The sequence below is a fragment of the Salmo salar genome, chromosome ssa12 (genome assembly GCF_905237065.1).
Source record: "Salmo salar chromosome ssa12, Ssal_v3.1, whole genome shotgun sequence".
In the NCBI taxonomy this organism is placed as follows: Eukaryota; Metazoa; Chordata; class Actinopteri; order Salmoniformes; family Salmonidae; genus Salmo; species Salmo salar.
In genome coordinates this window covers 55,816,921-55,839,847 of record NC_059453.1, presented here as the reverse complement: position 1 = coordinate 55,839,847, position 22,927 = coordinate 55,816,921, and the positions used below count along the sequence as shown (strand labels likewise).

The following is a 22,927-nucleotide window of genomic DNA, read 5'->3' as shown; positions in this document are numbered from 1 at the left end:
AAAAATGCTCAATAACTCAATGCATGCACACACTCCGATTGAATATGCATTCACCTGTATTGTGAGTAGGCCTATGCCATCTTGATTTACACAGTTTATTAAGAAATTTACCATTGAAATACAATTATTACAATTATTTTGGTATGTAGTTAGATTGGTAAAAACAAAGTCAAATGTATTGTTTGATCTGAAAATGTAACCCCAAAAATTGGTATCCGCATCTGCCCTAAAAAATCTATATAGCCATTTATCACAGGTTTTCCATAAACACAATTAGAGACACAGACACACACACACACACACACACACACACACACACACACACACACACACACAGACACACAATCAGCCACAGTTTCCATTGCATGTATGCTGTTGGACCAGATTTAGTACCCCCTGAACGGCTGGGTCTGCAATGTGCAATGTCACCGGTAAAATGTTGGTATTGACATTAGTACACACACGTGCACATGCACACACACTTTCCCCTATAGTTTCAGAGGTATGGTAAAGTCATTGGAACACGCCATGTTAAAATGCCACTCATTGGACAACCTATACCTCTATTAATGTATGTCTAGTGATAGGGTTATATTATGTGTGATTTCTAGGTCTATGAAACTGATATTCAGGAATAACAAACCGTGTGTTTCTATGAATATAACAGCAGGCCATTATGGGCTGTGTTCATAGTGAAGGTATGTTTTTGTGTGTCTCATACAGAGAGCTAGCTACCCGTAGAGCAACAGGACCAGGATCTAGACTAATGAGACTAATCTAGGCTTATAGAGACTAATGCTCTGGATTGACAAAGGTTTTGTGTTATATGAAACAGAGATTATTTCATGTCTACATCACTAGTGTCTATTCTAAAATATTGGTTGAGAGAGAAAAACAGTAAAAACAATTGATAATGGTGTATTGTTGTTATTCTTATTGTTCTGTTCATATGCAAAAACAATGCGTTACAGTCATACATCCAATAAAGCACATAATTTGACTTTAGCAAAACATAGAGTATATTGTAAAACTTTACAATAACAAAACGCATACAATGTGCGCATTTATACGTGTGTGTTGGATCAATTCAACTCCAAGCTGACTCTACAGTACTGTGATGTATTAACAAGCCTTGGTGGGTGATGTTTGTGGATGATTTTAATGAATACGTGCTTCATACACTGATCAGACTATGTGTTACAGTATGAAGTGGTTACAGTGAGACTAGCAAAACAGCGTGAAATGAGCCTCAGCTCTACCCCTCGAGGATACTTAAAAAAAAAAATAGTAATGTATTGAGTCTTGAGGACCTGTTATGAGACCATGTAAGCATTTGCTTGCGTTTGTGTGTGTCCAAACGTGCGTCCGAGTGGGCATGAGTGACATGTGTTTGAAGGATGTGCGTTTGAATGACGTACTTGTGTGCATGTGTGTGTGTGTGTGTTAATTTCTGAATGTTCGGGCCTGTGGAATCTTGACAGAATCTTTCCAGGTAAGCTTCAAAGCAGGGTTGTGGCAGGGTCAGGGGGTTAGAGGTCCGAGGTCAGGGTTAGATGTATATGTGGTGCAGGACTCGGAGGCAGTAGACCCATTCAGGTGGTAGTAGGTGATAGGACATCTTGTTGCCGTCCAGCCGAAGGATCCTCATCCTGGAGTACGACAGAGGACCCACCTCCCGACAGAAACTAGAGATGTTAAACTCTGCAGAGGACAAAGGGCAGAGCGAGGACAGAGAGGAGAGAAAGGATAGAGAGGACAAAGAGAACAGAGGACAGTATGGTTTTTACATGCACTCTAGCCCTATACCCAGCAATGACATTCCCACTCATATACTCTTACTTCACCAAGTATCTTTTTACCATATGTGAACATAACTTAAACCCAGTTCCTCCAATTGAGAGTTGTAACAGTATTTTGAGTGTACTGCCATCATTGTTCCTGAAATGGCAGACAGTATGAGAAGGATTTGCCTGATCAGAAGCTGGATACAGCTTCAGTATCCTATTCTATCAGGAGCAGAAACCACAACATGCTACATTGAGGGAAAAAAGTATTTGATCCCCTGCTGATTTTGTACGTTTGCCCACTGACAAAGAAAGGATCAGTCTATAATTTTAATGGTAGGTTTATTTGAACAGTGAGAGACAGAATAACAACAAAAAATGCAGACAAACGCATGTCAAAAATGTTATAAATTGATTTGCATTTTAATGAGGGAAATAAGTATTTGACCCCTTCTCAATCAGAAAGATTTCTGGCTCCCAGGTGTCTTTTATACAGGTAACGAGCTGAGATTAGGAGCACACTCTTAACCTGTTGGGGGTAGGGGGAAGTATTTACACGGCCGGATAAAAAACGTACCCGATTTAATCTGGTTATTACTACTGCCCAGAAACTACAATATGCTTATAATTATTGGCTTTGGATAGAAAACACCCTAAAGTTTCTAAAACTGTTTGAATGGTGTCTGTGAGTATAACAGAACTCATATGGCAGGCAAAAACCTGAGAAGATTCTGTACAGGAAGTGCCCTCTCTGACCATTCCTTGAGCTTCTTGACTCTGTTTATTGAAGACTGAGGATCTTTGCTGTAACGTGACACTTCCTACGGCTCCCATAGGCTCTCAGAAGGTGGGAAAAAGCTGAATGATGTAATTCCAGCCACTGGCTGAAAAACATTAGCGCTTTAGGCAAGTGCTCTATCAGAGGACAATGGGCTGAGGCGCGTGCACGAGTCGACCCCATGTTTTTATTTTCTTTCGTCTTTGAACCTAAACACAGATTCCCGGTCGGAATATTATCGCTTTTTTACGCGAAAAATGGCATAAAAATTGATTTTAAACAGCGGTTGACATGCTTCGAAGTACGGTAATGGAATATTTAGAAATCTTTTGTCACGAAATGCGTTGTGCGCGTCACCCTTCTTTACCATTCGGATAGTGTCTTGAACGCACGAACAAAACAGAGGATATTTGAACATAACTATGGATTATTTTGAACCAAACCAACATTTGTTATTGAAGTAGAAGTCCTTGGAGTGCATTCTGACGAAGACAGCAAAGGTAATAAATTTTTCTTATAGTAAATCTGATTTTGGTGAGTGCTAAACTTGGTGGGTGTCTAAATAGCTAGCCCTGTGATGCCGGGCTATCTACTGAGAATATTGCAAAATGTGCTTTCACCGAAAAGCTATTTTAAAATCGGACATATCGAGTGCATAGAGGAGTTCTGTATCTATAATTCTTAAAATAATTGTTATGCTTTTTGTAAACATTTATCGTGAGTAATTTAGTAAATTCACCGGAAGTTTGCGGGGGGTATGCTAGTTCTGAACGTCACATGCTAATGTAAAAAGCTGTTTTTTGATATAAATATGAACTTGATTGAACAAAACATGCATGTATTGTATAACATAATGTCCTAGGGTTGTCATCTGATGAAGATCATCAAAGGTTAGTGCTGCATTTAGCTGTGGTTTGGGTTTATGTGACATTATATGCTAGCTTGAAAAATGGGTGTCTGATTATTTCTGGCTGGGTACTCTGCTGACATAATCTAATGTTTTGCTTTCGTTGTAAAGCCTTTTTGAAATCGGACAGTGTGGTTAGATTAACGAGAGTCTTGTCTTTAAAATGGTGTAAAATAGTCATATGTTTGAGAAATTGAAGTAATAGCATTTCTAAGGTATTTGAATAACGCGCCACGGGATTCAACTGGCTGTTGAGTAGGTGGGACGATTTCGTCCCGCCGACCCTAGAGAGGTTAAAGGGAGTGCTCCTAACCTCAGCTTGTTACCTGAATAAAAGACACCTTTCAACAGATGCAATCAATCAATCAGATTCCAAACTCTCCACCATGGCCAAGACCAAAGAGCTCTCCAAGGATGTCAGGGACAAGATTGTAGACCTACACAAGGCTGGAATGGGCTACAAGATCATCGCCAAGCAGCTTGGTGAGAAGGTTACAACAGTTGGTGCGATTATTCGCAAATGGAAGAAACACAAAAGAACTGTCAATCTCCATCGGCCTGGGGCTCCATGCAAGATCTCACCTCGTGGAGTTGCAATGATCATGAGAACGGTGAGGAATCAGCCCAGAACTACACGGGAGGATCTTGTCAATGATCTCAAGGCAGCTGGGACCATAGTCACCAAGAAAACAATTGGTATCACACTACGCCGTGAAGGACTGAAATCTTGCAGCGCCCACAAGGTCCCCCTGTTCAAGAAAGCACATATACATGCCCGTCTGAAGTTTGCCAATGAATATCTGAATGATTCAGAGGACAACTGGGTGAAAGTGTTGTGGTCAGATGAGACCAAAATGGAGCTCTTTGGCATCAACTCAACTCGCGCCGTGTTTGGAGGAGGAGGAATGCTGCCTATGACCCCAAGAACACCATCCCCACCGTCAAACATGGAGGTGGAAACATTATGCTTTGGGGGTGTTTTTCTGCTAAGGGGACAGGACAACTTCACTGCATCAAAGGGACGATGGACGGGGCCATGTACCGTCAAATCTTGGGTGAGAACCTTCCCTCAGCCAGGGCATTGAAAATGGGTCATGGATGGGTATTCCAGCATGACAATGACCCAAAACACATGGCCAAGGCAACAAAGGAGTGGCTCAAGAAGAAGCACATTAAGGTCCTGGAGTGGCCTAGCCAGTCTCCAGACCTTAATCCCATAGAAAATCTGTGGAGGGAGCTGAAGGTTCGAGTTGCCAAATGTCAGCCTCAAAACCTTAATGACTTGGAGAAGATCTGCAAAGAAGAGTGGGACAAAATCCGTCCTGAGATGTATGCAAACCTGGTGGCCAACTACAAGAAACGTCTGAACTCTGTGATTGCCAACAAGGGTTTTGCCACTAAGTATTAAGTCATGTTTTGCAGAGGGGTCAAATACTTATTTCCCTCATTAAAATGCAAATCATTTTATAACATTTTTGACATGTGTTTTTCTGCATTGTTTGGTTGTTATTCTGTCTCTCACTCTCTCAATAAACCTACCATTAAAATTATAGACTGATAATTTCTTTGTCAGTGGGCAAACGTACAAAATCAGCAAGGGATCAAATACTTTTTTCCCTCACTGTACAGTAGTTGATGCCAAATCCAAAAAGCAGCTACAGCTATCTTAAAAAGGAGGAGGAGAGAAAACATAATCTCCTCTCTACCTCCTGTTCCTGCCTATAGCAATTGGCAGAAGGGTACGTTTGGCAGAGGGTAGACAACAGTAGCTAGCTGTCGGGATGCTAGACAGTGAGGTGAGTGTTTTCCTCTTGGTGAATGTCTTATGTTTAGCTCTCTGTCAGACCAGGCCAGACACACATACCAGGTTATAGTTCTGACTCATGTCTCCTGGAGAGCCTTGCGGAAAACAAGCTCACACTCCATCTTTATTTCTCTTGCTTTCTCGCTCTCTTTTTATTTCTGTGTCTACCCCCGCCTCTCTGTCTGTTCATCTACAGTGCCTACAGAACGTATTCACACCCCTTGTCTTTTTCCACATTTTGTTGTGTTACAAAGTGGCATTTTTTGTCAATGATCGCCAAAAAATACTCTGTAATGTCAAAGTTGAAGAAATGTTTTTAAATGTTATTAATGTAAAATAAAACACTAAAATATCTTAACCTCTATGGGCTAGGTGGGACGCTTGCCAGTGTAATCCCGTGGCGCGTTATTCAAATACCTTAGAAATGCAAAACCTTCAATTTTTCAAACATATGACTATTTTACACCATTTTAAAGATAAGACTCTCGTTAATCTAACCACACTGTCCGATTTCAAAAAGGCTTTACAACGAAAGCAAAACATTAGATTGTGTCAGCAGAGTACCCAGCCAGAAATAATCAGACACCCATTTTTCAAGCTAGCATATAATGTCACATAAACCCAAACCACAGCTAAATGTAGCACTAAACTTTGATGATCTTCATCAGATGACAACGCTAGGACATTATGTTATACAATACATGCATGTTTTGTTCAATCAAGTTCATATTTATATCAAAAACCAGCTTTTTACATTAGCATGTGACTAGCATGTGACTAGCATTCCGACCAAACACTGCCGGTGAATTCACTAAATTACTCACGATAAACGTTCACAAAAAGCATAACAATTATTTTAAGAATTATAGATACAGAACTCCTCTATGCACTCGATATGTCCGATTTTAAAATAGCTTTTCGGTGAAAGCACATTTTGCAATATTCTCAGTAGATAGCCCAGGATCACAGGGCTAGCTATTTAGACACCCAGCAAGTTTAGCACTCATCAAAGTCAGATTTAATATAAGAAAAATGTTATTACCTTTGCTGTCTTCGTCAGAATGCACTCCCAGGACTTCTACTTCAATAACAAATGTTGGTTTGGTCCAAAATAATCCATCGTTATATCCAAACAGCGGCGTTTTGTTCGTGCGTTCAAGACACTATCCGAAAGGGTAAATAAGGGTTACGAGCATGGCGCAATTCGTGACAAAAGATTTCTAAATATTCCATTACCGTACTTCGAAGCATGTCAACCGCTGTTTAAAATCAATTTTTATGCCATTTTTCTCATAGAAAAGCGATAATATTCCGACCGGGAATCTGTGTTTAGGTAAACAGACAAAAGAAAAGAAAGCATTCGGTCGACTCGGGCACGCGCCTAAGCCCATAGTACTCTGAGCGGCCACTTGCCAAAAGCGATAAAGTGTTTCAGCCAGAGCCTGCCTCGATATCCTTCAGCTTTTTCCCGGGCTCTGAGAGCCTATGGGAGCCGTAGGAAGTGTCACGTTATTGCAAAGATCCTCAGTCTTCAATAAAAAGAGCCAAGATAAAACACACCTTGTCAGACAGGCCACTTCTTGCATGGAATCTTCTCAGGTTTTGGCCTGCCATTTGAGTTCTGATATACTCACAGACACCATTCAAACAGTTTTAGAAACTTTAGGGTGTTTTCTATCCAAAGCCAATAATTATATGCATATTCTAGTTACTGGGCAGGAGTAGTAACCAGATTAAATCGGGTACGTTTTTTATCCGGCTGTGTCAATACTGCCCCCTACCCCTAACAGGTTAATTAGAGAAGTATTCAACCTCTTGAGTGAATACATGTTAGAATCACCTTTGGAAGCTGTCTTTCTGGGTAATACCCTGACCCAACCACCTGCATCGCATGCGCGAGCATTGCAAAATAAATGTAGAAATCTATATCATTCAATTATTGCACCCACACTGCTTGCGTGCGCCAACGAGCATCTGCGTTGCCAAGGGCTAAAATAGAAGTCAGTTCTAATTGTGACGCAGATCGCGCTGCAAGTCCTGCCTCTCCCATCTCCTCATTGGTTTTTAGAAGCAGGTACCCACGTGCCATCTCCTCATTGGTTATACCCACGTGAGTGAGTGAAAGACGAATGAGGTCGGTGGCGGTAATGCACCTAATTTATGAAAGTTGCCAATTGCAATATAAAATCAAGAGAAGAAAAAGTCTGAAAGGAGGAGAGATGACTAGAAACGATTTGGTTGACCGTTTTATGTGTGGATTAATTGTCGGAGTAGAGGACCTTGTGCATTTCAGGTAAAATGACAACTCAATGTTTATGTCCCAGGACAAATTAGATAGCAACCACAAGCAAGCTAAATAGGACAAATTATCTAGCAAGTGCAAGCTAGCTAGATAAATTGCCATAAATGTTTAATGCTTTTTGACCTGTCCCCAAATTAATGTAATTGGTTCAGATTTTGTTTTGATATTTTAACCTGCGTGTCGTGATCACGTTTAGTGTGGTTGGGACAAAATACATTTATGCACGATAGCGCACGCGAGCAGCCGGTTTGGATTCCGTGTAAGTCTCTAGAGCTTTGCAAACCTGGATCGTACATTCTTTAAAAAATCTTCAAGCTCTGTCAAGTTGGTTGTTGATCTTTGCTAGACAGACATTTTCAACTCTTGACATAGATTTTCATGCCGATTTAAGTCAAAACTGTAACTAGGCCAATCAGGAACATTCAATATAATCTTGGTAAGTAACTCCAGTGTATAGTTTTGTCCTGCTGAAAGGTGTCTTTGTCTCCTAGTGTCTTTTGGAAATCATACTGAACCAGGTTTTCCTCTAGAACTTTGCCTGTGCTTAGCTCTATTCCTTTTCTTTTCATCCTAAAAAAACTCCCCAGTCCTTGCCAATGACAAGCATTCCTTCTTTTCACTGTCATTTAGATTAGTGTGGTGGTGTAAATACAATGTTGTTAATCTATCCTCAGTTTTCTCCTATCACAGCCATTTAACTGGTTTAAAATCACCAATGGCCTCATGGTGAAATCCCTGAGTGGTTTTCCTCCTCTCCGTCAACTGAGTTAGGAAGGATGCCTGTATCTTTGTAGTGACTGGGTGTATTAATACACCATCCAGAGTGCAATAATAACTTCACCATGCTCAAAGGGACATTCAGTAGATACAGTATGTTTCCATTAACTTGTCCCTTGATTCTTTTGTCGACTAAAATGCTAAATGCTAAAATATACTTAAGTATCAAAAGTAAAAGTATAAATATTTTGAATTCCTTATATAAAGCAAACCAGACAGTGTGCTGGATAGCCAGGGTCACACTCCAACACTCCAACACTCAGACATCATTGCAAATGAAGCATGTGTGTTTAGTGAGTCCGCCAAATCAGATTCAGTAGGCATGACCAGGGATGTTCTTCTGATAAATGTGTGAATTATACAATTTTCACGTCCTGCTAAGCATTCAAAATGTAACGAGTACTTTTGGGTGTCAGGAAAAATGTATGGAGTGAAAATTGCATAATTTTCTTTAGGAATGTAATGACGTAAAAGTAAACGTTGTCAAACATATAAATAGTCATGTGAAGTTCAGAAACCCCCAAAAACTACTTAAGTAGTACTTTAAAGTATTTTTACTTAAGTACTTTACACCACTGCTTATTATCTGACTTTTTAAACAAATTTGTATTCCTGAAGTTATTTAGGCTTGCCTTAACAAAGGGCTTGAATGCTTATTGACTCAAGTCATTTCAGCTTTCTGTTTTTTTATTAATTTATAAAATGTCTAAAAACCTAATTCCACATTGAGATTAGGGGTATTGTGTGTACACCAGTGACACTAAATCTACATGTAAACCACTTTAAATTTGGGCTGTCACACGACAAAATGTGAAAACAGTTAATAAGTGGTGTGAATACTTTCTGAAGGCACTGTACCTCTACCTTTGTTTTTCTCTCTTGTCATTCTCTCTCCCTCTCTCACTCTCTCCCCCTCTGTCCCTCTCCCTCTGTAGCCCAAACATCCAAGCCAGAACAGGAATACAGGAATCCTAACAGTGTTTTGTCAAGGATACACAGCTGAGCAAACGAGTGGCCAATTGTGAGATTCACAGGTTTGTATTGAAGATGAGGCAGGAAGTTACATCCACTCTTCATGTACTGATTTGCAGTCCAAGAGAAGCATTCAGGAGTTCATCATTCGATCAGCTTCGTCATTTGGAAATATTTGGAGGCACAAAACGAGGATTGTTTTTCTCAGAGAGAGATGGAAAGAGCATGATATTTGGCTGATTTTACCATCTAGCCCTCACGGTCTCATGTCAGAATTAGTCGTTCATCCATGTTTCTCAAACGTCAAATTCCGCAGTTGTTCCAAACGTCAATTTTTTTAAGGTTTTAAGGTTAAGTCAGGTGCAGGAGAACGAACTTGGTATAAATGTTTAATAAGTGCTCACAAAACTCCGAAAACCAAAATGTACAAAATAATAAAAGTTGGTACAAAACATAACTTGCACATCACATACAAACAAACAATCACTGACAAGGACATGAGGGGAAACAGAGGGTTAAATACACAACATGTAATTGATGAGATTGGAACCAGGTGTGATGTAAGACAAGATAAAACCAATGCAAAATGAAAAATGGATCAGCGATGGCTAGAAGGTCGGTGACGTCGACCGCCGAACACCGCCCGAACAAGGAGAGGGACCGACTTCGGCGGAAGTCATGACACATGGACTCAAAATGTTAAGTTTAGGGTTAAGTTTAAGCATTAACTCCGAAATCTTAAGGTTATGCATTAACTCTGAATGTTTAAGGTAATTTTTAAGGTTTGGGATAGGCTTAAAACAAAAACCTCAAAAACAACTTTTGATCGCTGGATTCGAACAAAAGATGCTAACGCCCCTAGTGGCCGGTTTCCACATCATCTCCCTACGTCCTTCGACATGGATGGACGTCGAATACTGACTTGTTTCACGGGTGACCTGGCTGGATCTTACTCGCCTGGTCAACCACTCACAGATGTTTTCTCCACTCCTTAGAGTTAACCTAATTTCCCTCCCAGCCCTGCCTGTACATTCAGCCCCAGTGTGTTTAGTCTCTCTTTGTCTGTGTGTGTGTGTGTGTGTGTCTGTGTGTGTGTGTGTGTGTGTGTGTGTGTGTGTGTGTGTGTGTGTGTGTGTGTGTGTGTGTGTGTGTGTGTAGTCTTACCTTGTATGTGGTTGGCCTCCAAGTATAGGTACTGTAGTGTGAGGGGAACCAGTGGGATGGTTGTCAGCTTGTTGTAAGAGAGATCCAGCTCCACAAGGGAAGACAGGTTGAAGGACTGTGGGTGGAGGGAAGGGCTCACTAGACCACAGCGGCTCAGACGCAGGTACCTACACACACACACACGCACGCACACACACACACACACACACACACACACACACACACACACACACACACACACACACACACACACACACACACACACACACACACACACACACAGAACATTACATTACATTACATTTACATTTACATTTACATTAAAGCCACATATTCTTGTCCAGAGTAACTTTCAATATTAGAGAACAAAATAACTACAATTTGTGAAAATATCAGAGAGGTGTGATGCATATCAGACTGAAATAATGTGTGTGTGTGTGTGTGTGTGTGTGTGTGTGTGTGTGTGTGTGTGTGTGTGTGTGTGTGTGTGTGTGTGTGTGTGTGTGCATACTTGCATCTCTACGTGTGTGTGTTACCTGAGATTAGTGAAGCCCTGTAAACTTTCCTCCCCCAGGCCAGACAGAGAGTTGTTGGAGAGGTAGAGCTGCTGGATGGAGGGAGGAAGGTGGGAGGGGACAGAGGAGAAGAGGTTCCCGCTCAGGTTCAACAGGTTAAGAGACACCAGGCCTGGTGGGAGAGGAAGGAGAGGTGGAGGGAGAGGAAGAGGGGGAGGGAGGATGGGAGAGAGGGTACCAGAACAAGCATGTTCAGAGCTGTTACATTTGAGGCTGTTATTTTTAACATATGTCAGAAAAGGTGTCATATGTTTTGACATAAAGTATAATATCTCAGAATGGAAGCAGAGCGAAGGCACTTACCTGTGAAGTCAGTCTCTGTAATCACGTTCAACCTATTCCCCTGCAGTAGCAGCAATGTAAGATTATGTAAGTTCCCAAAGGTTCCCGGGGAGATGCTGGTGATGAGGTTGTGTGCCAGTCGGAGCTGCCGCAGGCTCCTGGGCAGGCCAGAGGGCACGACAGTCAGCTTGTTGTGGTTGAGGAACAGGTATTGGAGCCGGGTCAGGTTCTGCAGCGTGGAGGTCTGCAGCCCGTCCGTCTGTAGACGGTTATCATCCAGGATGAGCCAGAGAAGTCCTGAGGAGTTGGTGAGAGAGGAGGAGGGCAGGGACGAGATGTTGTTGCCCTGAGAAAACACACACACATAAGCTTTGTGTTACCTACAGATGTAGGATCTTAATTTTGTTGCTGAGAATTTTACAGCACAGCAGTGTATTAAAGGTTTAATAAGGCTTCTAAAGTTTGTAATTTCCACATTAAAATGTCAGATTTGATTTGCGCTAACGAAAAATTTATCTAACCCTTACACAAAATGTCCATTACTTATCATCTACATAATAATTCACATTTTCTGTTGCTGCAGGATTATTGGCTCAAATTAAGATCCTACACCTGTATAGGAACCGTGTGGTACCTGACAGTCTTTCAGGCAGGTGTCTCAGACCCCTTTGTGCATGTGCTTGCATGTGGTGTGTATTACCTGCAGGAACAGGTATTGTGTATTGTAAAGCATGTTGTCTGGCAGCTCTCCCAGGTCTCTGTGGTCACAGTACAGAGCTGAGGGCCACTGGATAGGACAGTCACACAGGTCAGGGCAGGACTTGGGGTTGTTGGCTCTGTACCTGGATCACACATAGATAAATATGTATTTACTCAGATATTACATATGTAAATAAAGTAGGAAATACATGTGATACTTTGCAAGCACAAGGTGTGTGAACTTTCCTTTGAATGATGTTTAAACATTACCCAATCCCGAAGCACCAGCTAAAGCAACTCTCAGATTTGCAAGTGCATTTCATTTATAAATGATGTAAAGTACCATGACCTTCAGACTGTTGTTACAGTAATTTAATGTATCAATGTTTTATTTGTACCATGCCCGGTCCATTCGGCCCCTCAGGCTGAATACGGAGGGTTCCCCCAGAAGACGGTTGATCCAGAGAGGAACCCCTCCATAGTCCAGGTCCTGGGATGTCTCTGGGGTGCCACACACAGGCCTACAGACACTCAGCATCAGGCCCAGGGCTAGAGTGAGGACTAGGGACAGCACCGACACTTGTACAGCCATGGAAATACTGTAAGACAACCTGGGGATAGTGATAATAGTTGTTATGTATTACTTATCTATATACAAATACAAAGAACCAGTGCAAGGACCAGACCCGACCCACACCACAGCCATGAACACAGCTACTTGTATAATTCCATCGCAGGATCTGAATCACAGGATTCGATCACAACAATTCCATGAGATAAAAGAAGAAACCCACACAGTGCTCTTGCTAGTATCACTGCTCTTTATTGAGCTTTACATATCGGCCTCAAGGCTTTTTCACAACAATTCGAAACACTGAGCCATAGACATTTTTAGAGTTAGATGCTACTGTAACTTGTCACTCCTGGAGAGTCAGTTGACTAGGTGACGTCACAGTGTGAGACAGCGACTAACTTTCTTTGCTTAATTAACATCTTAATACCTTAATACAGCTGAGGCATTGAGGCATGAGTTTGCCCTCCTGACATTTGTTGCTGTGCAGACACACATCTGTGTTGTAGAGAGAGGAATGTGTATCCATATTTTTCCACATGCACAGCTGCAAACTTAATAATACACAGTGGACAAAAATGTCACACATACACATATTCACAGACACACGCACGCACACATGCACACAGGCAGGCAGGCAGGCACACACACACACACACAGACAAAATACGAATGCACAAAATATGCATGCACACGCATAGATGACAGAGACTGCATCATCAGGGTGTCCTTAAACTGTAAGTCAACTGGACTTCAGAATGGTAACATTCACAGTCGCATGATAAACACTTCTCTCATTGAGTTGGGGGCAGATTGGATTATAGCACAGTCATACACATCAACATTATTCTGCCTGTCAGTAACAACATAAGATACAGACATTTATAGCCTGCAGTAACTGCAATTATACATTTGCCAGTATATTAATCAAAGCATTTGTTTTCCACTAAATCTCACTTAACACTCACAAAAACATCCACAAACACCACACGTACATGAAGGAAACAGACAAAACACACATACCTTCTTTATGGGTTCAGGTTTGTGGTTGTTAGTATTCCTGAGCTGTGGTTCCATGTACAGTAGCAGTAGACAGTAGTAGTGGTTCACTGTCTGCACCGATGAGCATGTGGCACTGGATGGTCGTGAGCGTGTGTGTGTGTGTGTATTCAGGCTACCTGCAGTATTTACCCACTGCCAAATACATTCCTGAGGCATACAGCCCAGGCCTTAGACATCCTCCATATTCTTCCTTCTCTCCCTCTTTCTCTTCTTCCTCTCTCCCTCTTTCTCTTCTCCTCTTCCCTCTCTAATTCTCACCTTCTCTCCCTCTCTCCTTCTCTTCCCTCTCTCTCTCTTCTCCCTCTCTCCCTCTTTCTCTTCTCCCTTTCTCCCTCATTCCACTCAGACACTACACCCTATAGTAACGGTTTAGCCTGCAACATTTGGTGAAAACATGTTATTCAAAAACAAGATAGAGGGGGGGAGGGGGGGGGGAGAAGGATCAAAAGGATGAGGGAAAGTAGAGGTCTGATATCAGGGCATAGGGTTTGAATTATAATCTGGCAAGGTTTTCAAAGGCTGCATGCCGTCGGGATCACATGGCCTTTGGTCAATCCTTTATCTGCACACACTGTACTTTATCAATATGCAAAGAGCCAATATCTGTGATTATGATCCAGGCTACAGCCCAAAGCTTTGTCTGTGTGTGTGTGTGTGTGTGTGTGTGTGTGTGTGTGTGTGTGTGTGTGTGTGTGTGTGTGTGTGTGTGTGTGTGTGTGTGTGTGTGTGTGTGTGTGTGTGTGCATCTTTTGGGCATTTCGGGATGCATCTCAGCTGAGTACAGTGGAAAGATTCCAGAGCTTTCCATGGGTTACTGCTGGAAGTTATGGGGACTGAGAAAAAGAAAATAACACAGTAGGAGAGATGGAGGGAGAGGGAGGAGTGTAGAGAAGAGGGAGGCAGTGGGGACAGAGAGTAGAAGGGAGGGTTGGAGAGAGGGAGGGACTGGAAGAGTGGGATCTTGTGGGGGATTGAGGGAGAAAGGGAGGTTGGGAGGACTGAGGGAGAAAAAGAGAGGGGATGTGGGGACTGAGGGAGAGAAAAACACAGGAATAGCGCCCCCTAGCACAAACAGATGTCATAAGACCATCAGTTCCAAAGTGTTTGTGTGTGCGACTGTGTGTGCACACGGACACGTGTGAACACTTTCCCCTACCTATTAGTGTCATCCAGGCATGTTTTTTCTGTGTATATTACCAGAGGGAGAACCACAGGGTTTTACATGACAGTATCCTCAGGGGAGCTGTGTAGCCATAGGTCTGACACAATGCCACCCAGGTTAGCCATGACTTACAACAATAAGCGGAGACTAAAATGGGAACTATTATGGGTACTGCTATTAGGGGACTGAGAGAGGGAGCTAAAATAGGGGATTGTTAATAGGGGACTAAATATGGGAATATTATTGTGATATCTGATTCCTTAGCACTACAATAATATGTTTAGGTATAAGCTTTTAATGTCATTGAGGGGAAAGCTTGATGAGAAAACAACAAGATTGAATAACTTTATATAAGGTTTTGAAATCATTTGTCTCATCTTTTCCATCATAACAGAACATTGGGCCCATGATGGTATTGTTCTTCAATAACATTTGTTATGAAATAGGTTTGGCGCTCTGATTTATAATTCAATGAATGAGAAACCTGTTCCAGAAAGATATTTGAAAAACATTGACTGAGCTGTGACTTATGTTAGGACAGACTGAGCCGACAGGTAGCACATACCATTCTAGAGTACTACACACACACTATCGCACACACACACACACATAGACACACACGCACACTTACATAAACAAGCACACATGCACTGTTACACAAACACACACACACACACACACACACATGCACACACGCACGCATACACACACTGGCTGACTGATGGCTTTTCCATAAACAGAAGAAGGAAATGAGGAAACCTTCCATAGTCTCTTGGCCAGGTTCTCTCTGCAGCAAGATCTGTCTTTTCACCAACAAGCAGCCTGTGAGAGCCAACTAACCACTAGAATATATCAAAATCGAATCAAATGTAATTTTATTTGTCAAACAAGCCGAATAGAACTGGTGTATACTTTACCGTGAAATGCTTGCTTACGAGCTCTTCCCAACAATGCAGAGTTTAAATATAATAATATTAATAAAAATTGTAACACAAGAGGAATAAAATGAAATACTCAAGAATGGAGCTATGTACAGGGAGTACCAGTACCAGATCAATGTGGAGCTCTATACAGGGAGTACCAGTACCAGATCAATGTGGAGCTATGTAAAGGGAGTACCAGTACCAGATCAATGTGGAGCTATATACAGGGAGTACCAGTACCAGATCAATGTGGAGCTATATACAGGGAGTACCAGTACCAGATCAATGTGGACCTATATACAGGGAGTACCAGTACCAGATAAATGTGGAGCTACATACAGGGAGTACCAGTACCAGATCAATGTGGAGCTATTTACAGGGACTACCAGTACCAGATCAATGTGGAGCTATATACAGGGAGTACCAGTACCAGATCAATGTGGAGCTCTATACAGGGAGTACCAGTACCCCATCTATGTGGAGCTATATACAGGGAGTACCATTACCAGATCAATGTGGAGCTATATACAGGGGGTACCAGCACCAGATCAATGTGGAGCTATATACAGGGAGTACCAGTACCAGATCAATGTGGAGCTATATACAGGGAGTACCAGTACCAGATCAATGTGGAGCTCTATACAGGGAGTACCAGTACCCCATCTATGTGGAGCTATATACAGGGAGTACCAGTACCAGATCAATGTGGAGCTATATACAGGGGGTACCAGCACCAGATCAACGTGGAGCTATATACAGGGAGTACCAGTACCAGATCAATGTGGAGCTCTATATAGGGAGTACCAGTACCAGATCAATGTGGAGCTATATACAGGGAGTACCAGTACCAGATCAATGTGGAGCTCTATACAGGGAGTACCAGTACCAGATCAATGTGGAGCTCTATACAGGGAGTACCAGTACCAGATCAATGTGGAGCTATTTACAGGGACTACCAGTACCAGATCAATGTGGAGCTATATACAGGGAGTACCAGTACCAGATCAATGTGGAGCTCTATACAGGGAGTACCAGTACCCAAATCTATGTGGAGCTATATACAGGGAGTACCAGTACCAGATCAATGTGGAGCTATATACAGGGGGTACCAGCACCAGATCAATGTGGAGCTATATACAGGGAGTACCAGTACCAGATCAATGTGGAGCTATATACAGGGAGTACCAGCACCAGATCAATGTGGAGCTCTATACAGGGAGTACCAGCACCAGATCAATGTGGAGCTCTATACAGGGAGTACCAGTACCAGATCAATGTGGAGCTATGTAAAGGGAGTACCAGTACCAGACCAATGTGGAGCTATATACAGGGAGTACCAGTACCAGATCAATGTGGAGCTCTATACAGGGAGTACCAGTACCAGATCTATGTGGAGATATATGCAGGGAGTACCAGTAAAAGATCAATGTGGAGCTATATACAGGGGGTACCAGCACCAGATCAATGTGGAGCTATATACAGGGAGTACCAGTACCAGATCAATGTGGAGCTCTATACAGGGAGTACCAGTACCAGATCAATGTGGAGCTATATACAGGGAGTACCAGTACCAGATCAATGTGGAGCTCTATACAGGGAGTACCAGTACCAGATCAATGTGGAGCTCTATACAGGGAGTACCAGTACCAGATCAATGTGGAGCTCTATACAGGGAGTACCAGTACCAGATCAATGTGGAGCTATATACAGGGAGTACCAGCACCAGATCAATGTGGAGCTCTATACAGGGACTACCAGCACCAGATCAATGTGGAGCTATATACAGGGAGTACCAGTACCAGATCAATGTGGAGCTATATACAGGGAGTACCAGTACCAGATCAATGTGGAGCTCTATACAGGGAGTACCAGTACCAGATCAATGTGGAGCTATGTAAAGGGAGTACCAGTACCAGATCAATGTGGAGCTATATACAGGGAGTACCAGTACCAGATCAATGTGGAGCTCTATACAGGGAGTACCAGTACCAGATCAATGTGGAGCTATATACAGGGAGTACCAGTACCAGATCAATGTGGAGCTATATACAGGGAGTACCAGTACCAGATCAATGTGGACCTATATACAGGGAGTACCAGTACCAGATCAATGTGGAGCTACATACAGGGAGTACCAGTACCAGATCAATGTGGAGCTATTTACAGGGACTACCAGTACCAGATCAATGTGGAGCTATATACAGGGAGTACCAGTACCAGATCAATGTGGAGCTATATACAGGGGGTACCAGCACCAGATCAATGTGGAGCTATATACAGGGAGTACCAGTACCAGATCAATGTGGAGCTATATACAGGGAGTACCAGTACCAGATCAATGTGGAGCTCTATACAGGGAGTACCAGTACCCCATCTATGTGGAGCTATATACAGGGAGTACCAGTACCAGATCAATGTGGAGCTCTATACAGGGAGTACCAGTACCAGATCAATGTGGAGCTATATACAGGGAGTACCAGTACCAGATCAATGTGGAGCTCTATACAGGGAGTACCAGTACCAGATCAATGTGGAGCTCTATACAGGGAGTACCAGTACCAGATCAATGTGGAGCCATATACAGGGACTACCAGTACCAGATCAATGTGGAGCTATATACAGGGAGTACCAGTACCAGATCAATGTGGAGCTCTATACAGGGGGTACCAGTACCCCATCTATGTGGAGCTATATACAGGGAGTACCAGTACCAGATCAATGTGGAGCTATATACAGGGGGTACCAGCACCAGATCAATGTGGAGCTATATACAGGGAGTACCAGTACCAGATCAATGTGGAGCTATATACAGGGAGTACCAGTACCAGATCAATGTGGAGCTCTATACAGGGAGTACCAGTACCCGATCAATGTGGAGCTATATACAGGGAGTACCAGTACCAGATCAATGTGGAGCTATATACAGGGGGTACCAGCACCAGATCAACGTGGAGCTATATACAGGGAGTACCAGTACCAGATCAATGTGGAGCTCTATACAGGGGGTACCAGTACCCCATCTATGTGGAGCGATATACAGGGAGTACCAGTACCAGATCAATGTGGAGCTATATACAGGGGGTACCAGCACCAGATCAATGTGGAGCTATATACAGGGAGTACCAGTACCAGATCAATGTGGAGCTATATACAGGGAGTACCAGTACCAGATCAATGTGGAGCTCTATACAGGGAGTACCAGTACCCCATCTATGTGGAGCTATATACAGGGAGTACCAGTACCAGACCAATGTGGAGCTATATACAGGGGGTACCAGCACCAGATCAACGTGGAGCTATATACAGGGAGTACCAGTACCAGATCAATGTGGAGCTCTATACAGGGAGTACCAGTACCAGATCAATGTGGAGCTATATACAGGGAGTACCAGTACCAGATCAATGTGGAGCTCTATACAGGGAGTACCAGTACCAGATCAATGTGGAGCTCTATACAGGGAGTACCAGTACCAGATCAATGTGGAGCTATTTACAGGGACTACCAGTACCAGATCAATGTGGAGCTATATACAGGGAGTACCAGTACCAGATCAATGTGGAGCTCTATACAGGGAGTACCAGTACCCAAATCTATGTGGAGCTATATACAGGGAGTACCAGTACCAGATCAATGTGGAGCTATATACAGGGGGTACCAGCACCAGATCAATGTGGAGCTATATACAGGGAGTACCAGTACCAGATCAATGTGGAGCTATATACAGGGAATACCAGCACCAGATCAATGTGGAGCTCTATACAGGGAGTACAAGCACCAGATCAATGTGGAGCTATATACAGGGAGTACCAGTACCAGATCCATGTGGAGCTATATACAGGGAGTACCAGTACCAGATCAATGTGGAGCTCTATACAGGGAGTACCAGTACCAGATCAATGTGGAGCTATGTAAAGGGAGTACCAGTACCAGATCAATGTGGAGCTATATACAGGGAGTACCAGTACCAGATCAATGTGGAGCTCTATACAGGGAGTACCAGTACCATATCTATGTGGAGCTATATGCAGGGAGTACCAGTACCAGATCAATGTGGAGCTATATACAGGGAGTACCAGTACCAGATCAATGTGGAGCTCTTTACAGGGATTACCAGTACCAGATCAATGTGGAGCTATATACAGGGAATACCAGTACCAGATCAATGTGGAGCTCTATACAGGGAGTACCAGTACCAGATCAATGTGGAGCTATATACAGTGAGTACCAGCACCAGATCAATGTGGAGCTCTATACAGGGAGTACCAGCACCAGATCAATGTGGAGCTATATACAGGGAGTACCAGTACCAGATCAATGTGGAGCTATATACAGGGAGTACCAGTACCAGATCAATGTGGAGCTATATACAGGGAGTACCAGTACCAGATCAATGTGGAGCTCTATACAGGGAGTACCAGTACCAGATCAATGTGGAGCTATGTAAAGGGAGTACCAGTACCAGATCAATGTGGAGCTATATACAGGGAGTACCAGTACCAGATCAATGTGGAGCTCTATACAGGGAGTACCAGTACCAGATCTATGTGGAGCTATATGCTGGGAGTACCAGTACAAGATCAATGTGGAGCTATATACAGGGAGTACCAGTACCAGATCAATGTGGAGCTCTTTACAGGGAGTACCAGTACCAGATCAATGTGGAGCTATGTACAGGGAGTACCAGTACCAGATCAATGTGGAGCTACATATAGGGAGTACCAGTACCAGATCAATGTGAAGCTATGTACAGGGAGTACCAGTACCAGATCAATATGGAGCTATTGTACAGGGAGTACCAGTACCAGTTCAATGTGGAGCTATTGTACAGGGAGTACCAGTACCAGATCAATGTGGAGCTACATACAGGGAGTACCAGTGCCAGATCAATGTGAGGTTATAAACAGGGAGTACCAGTACCAGATCAATGTGGAGCTATATACAGGGAGTACAAGTACCAGATCAATGTGGAGCTATATACAGGGAGTACCAGTACCAGATCAATGTGGACCTATATACAGGGAGTACCAGTACCAGATAAATTTGGAGCTCTATACAGGGAGTACCAGTACCAGATCTATGTGGAGCTATATGCAGGGAGTACCAGTACAAGATCAATGTGGAGCTATATACAGGGGGTACCAGTACCAGATGAATGTGGAGCTATATACAGGGGGTACCAGCACCAGATCATTGTGGAGCTATATACAGGGAGTACCAGTACCCCATCTATGTGGAGCTATATACAGGGAGTACCAGTACCAGATCAATGTGGAGCTCTATACAGGGAGTACCAGTACCAGATCAATGTGGAGCTATATACAGGGAGTACCAGTATCAGATCAATGTGGAGCTCTATACAGGGAGTACCAGTACCAGATCAATGTGGAGCTCTATACAGGGAGTACCAGTACCAGATCAATGTGGAGCTATTTACAGGGACTACCAGTACCAGATCAATGTGGAGCTATATACAGGGAGTACCAGTACCAGATCAATGTGGAGCTCTATACAGGGAGTACCAGTACCCAGATCTATGTGGAGCTATATACAGGGAGTACCAGTACCAGATCAATGTGGAGCTATATACAGGGGAGTACCAGCACCAGATCAATGTGGAGCTATATACAGGGAGTACCAGTACCAGATCAATGTGGAGCTCTATACAGGGAGTGCCAGTACCAGATCAATGTGGAGCTATATACAGGGAGTACCAGTACCAGATCAATGTGGAGCTATATACAGGGAGTGCCAGTACCAGATCAATGTGGAGCTCTATACAGGGAGTACCAGTACCATATCAATGTGGAGCTATATACAGGGAGTACCAGCACCAGATCAATGTGGAGCTCTATACAGGGAGTACCAGCACCAGATCAATGTGGAGCTATATACAGGGAGTACCAGTACCAGATCAATGTGGAGCTATATACAGGGAGTACCAGTACCAGATCAATGTGGAGCTCTATACAGGGAGTACCAGTACCAGATCAATGTGGAGCTATGTAAAGGGAGTACCAGTACCAGATCAATGTGGAGCTATATACAGGGAGTACCAGTACCAGATCAATGTGGAGCTCTATACATGGAGTACCAGTACCAGATCAATGTGGAGCTATATACAGGGAGTACCAGTACCAGATCAATGTGGAGCTATATACAGGGAGTAACAGTACCAGATCAATGTGGAGCTATTTACAGGGACTACCAGTACCAGATCAATGTGGAGCTACATACAGGGAGTACCAGTACCAGATCAATGTGGAGCTATTTACAGGGACTACCAGTACCAGATCAATGTGGAGCTACATACAGGGAGTACCAGTACCAGATCAATGTGGAGCTATTTACAGGGACTACCAGTACCAGATCAATGTGGAGCTATATACAGGGAGTACCAGTACCAGCTCAATGTGGAGCTCTATACAGGGAGTACCAGTACCCCATCAATGTGGAGCTATATACAGGGAGTACCAGTACCAGATCAATGCGGAGCTATATACAGGGGGTACCAGCACCAGATCAATGTGGAGCTATATACAGGGAGTACCAGTACCAGATCAATGTGGAGCTCTATACAGGGAGTACCAGTACCAGATCAATGTGGAGCTATATACAGGGAGTACCAGTACCAGATCAATGTGGAGCTCTATACAGGGAGTACCAGTACCAGATCAATGTGGAGCTATATACAGGGAGTACCAGTACCAGATCAATGTGGAGCTCTATACAGGGGAGTACCAGTACCAGATCAATGTGGAGCTATATACAGGGAGTACCAGCACCAGATCAATGTGGAGCTCTATACAGGGAGTACCAGCACCAGATCAATGTGGAGCTATATACAGGGAGTACCAGTACCAGATCAATGTGGAGCTATATACAGGGAGTACCAGTACCAGATCAATGTGGAGCTCTATACAGGGAGTACCAGTACCAGATCAATGTGGAGCTATGTACAGGGAGTACCAGTACCAGATCAATGTGGAGCTATATACAGGGAGTACCAGTACCAGATCAATGTGGAGCTCTATACAGGGAATACCAGTACCAGATCAATGTGGAGCTATATACAGGGAGTACCAGCACCAGATCAATGTGGAGATATATACAGGGAGTACCAGTACCAGATCAATGTGGAGCTCTATACAGGGAGTACCAGCACCA

General features: G+C 43.2%; 1 protein-coding gene across 2 annotated transcripts; it reads right to left on the bottom strand.

Moving 5' to 3' along the window:
• Positions 1 to 911: 911 nt before the first annotated feature.
• On the bottom strand, positions 912 to 13,955 carry zgc:113307 (lumican). 2 transcript variants are annotated; one of them, XM_014132297.2, is made up of 7 exons: positions 13,639 to 13,955; positions 12,443 to 12,655; positions 12,046 to 12,187; positions 11,367 to 11,691; positions 11,025 to 11,175; positions 10,489 to 10,655; positions 912 to 1,701 (listed from the first exon to the last, which is right to left on the bottom strand). In XM_014132297.2, the coding sequence occupies exons 2-7, from the start codon at positions 12,634 to 12,636 to the stop codon at positions 1,550 to 1,552; spliced, it is 1,131 nt and encodes a 376-aa protein (XP_013987772.1). In that variant the 5' UTR covers positions 12,637 to 12,655; positions 13,639 to 13,955; the 3' UTR covers positions 912 to 1,549. The 2 variants fall into 2 exon arrangements, with proteins under 2 accessions (XP_013987772.1, XP_013987771.2); XM_014132296.2 differs by lacking the exon at positions 13,639 to 13,955 and adding an exon at positions 13,046 to 13,106.
• Positions 13,956 to 22,927: the final 8,972 nt, after the last annotated feature.

Bases quoted from the DNA above. Each gene is read 5' to 3' on its own strand.
- zgc:113307 (XM_014132297.2), bottom strand. From the start codon at position 12,636: ATGGCTGTACAAGTGTCGGTGCTGTCCCTAGTCCTCACTCTAGCCCTG. The intron at 12,188-12,442 runs GTACAAATAAAA...TGTGTGATCCAG, and splicing joins GGCCGAATGGACCGGGCATG to GTACAGAGCCAACAACCCCA. The intron at 11,692-12,045 runs GTAATACACACC...GTGTTTTCTCAG, and splicing joins CACAATACCTGTTCCTGCAG to GGCAACAACATCTCGTCCCT.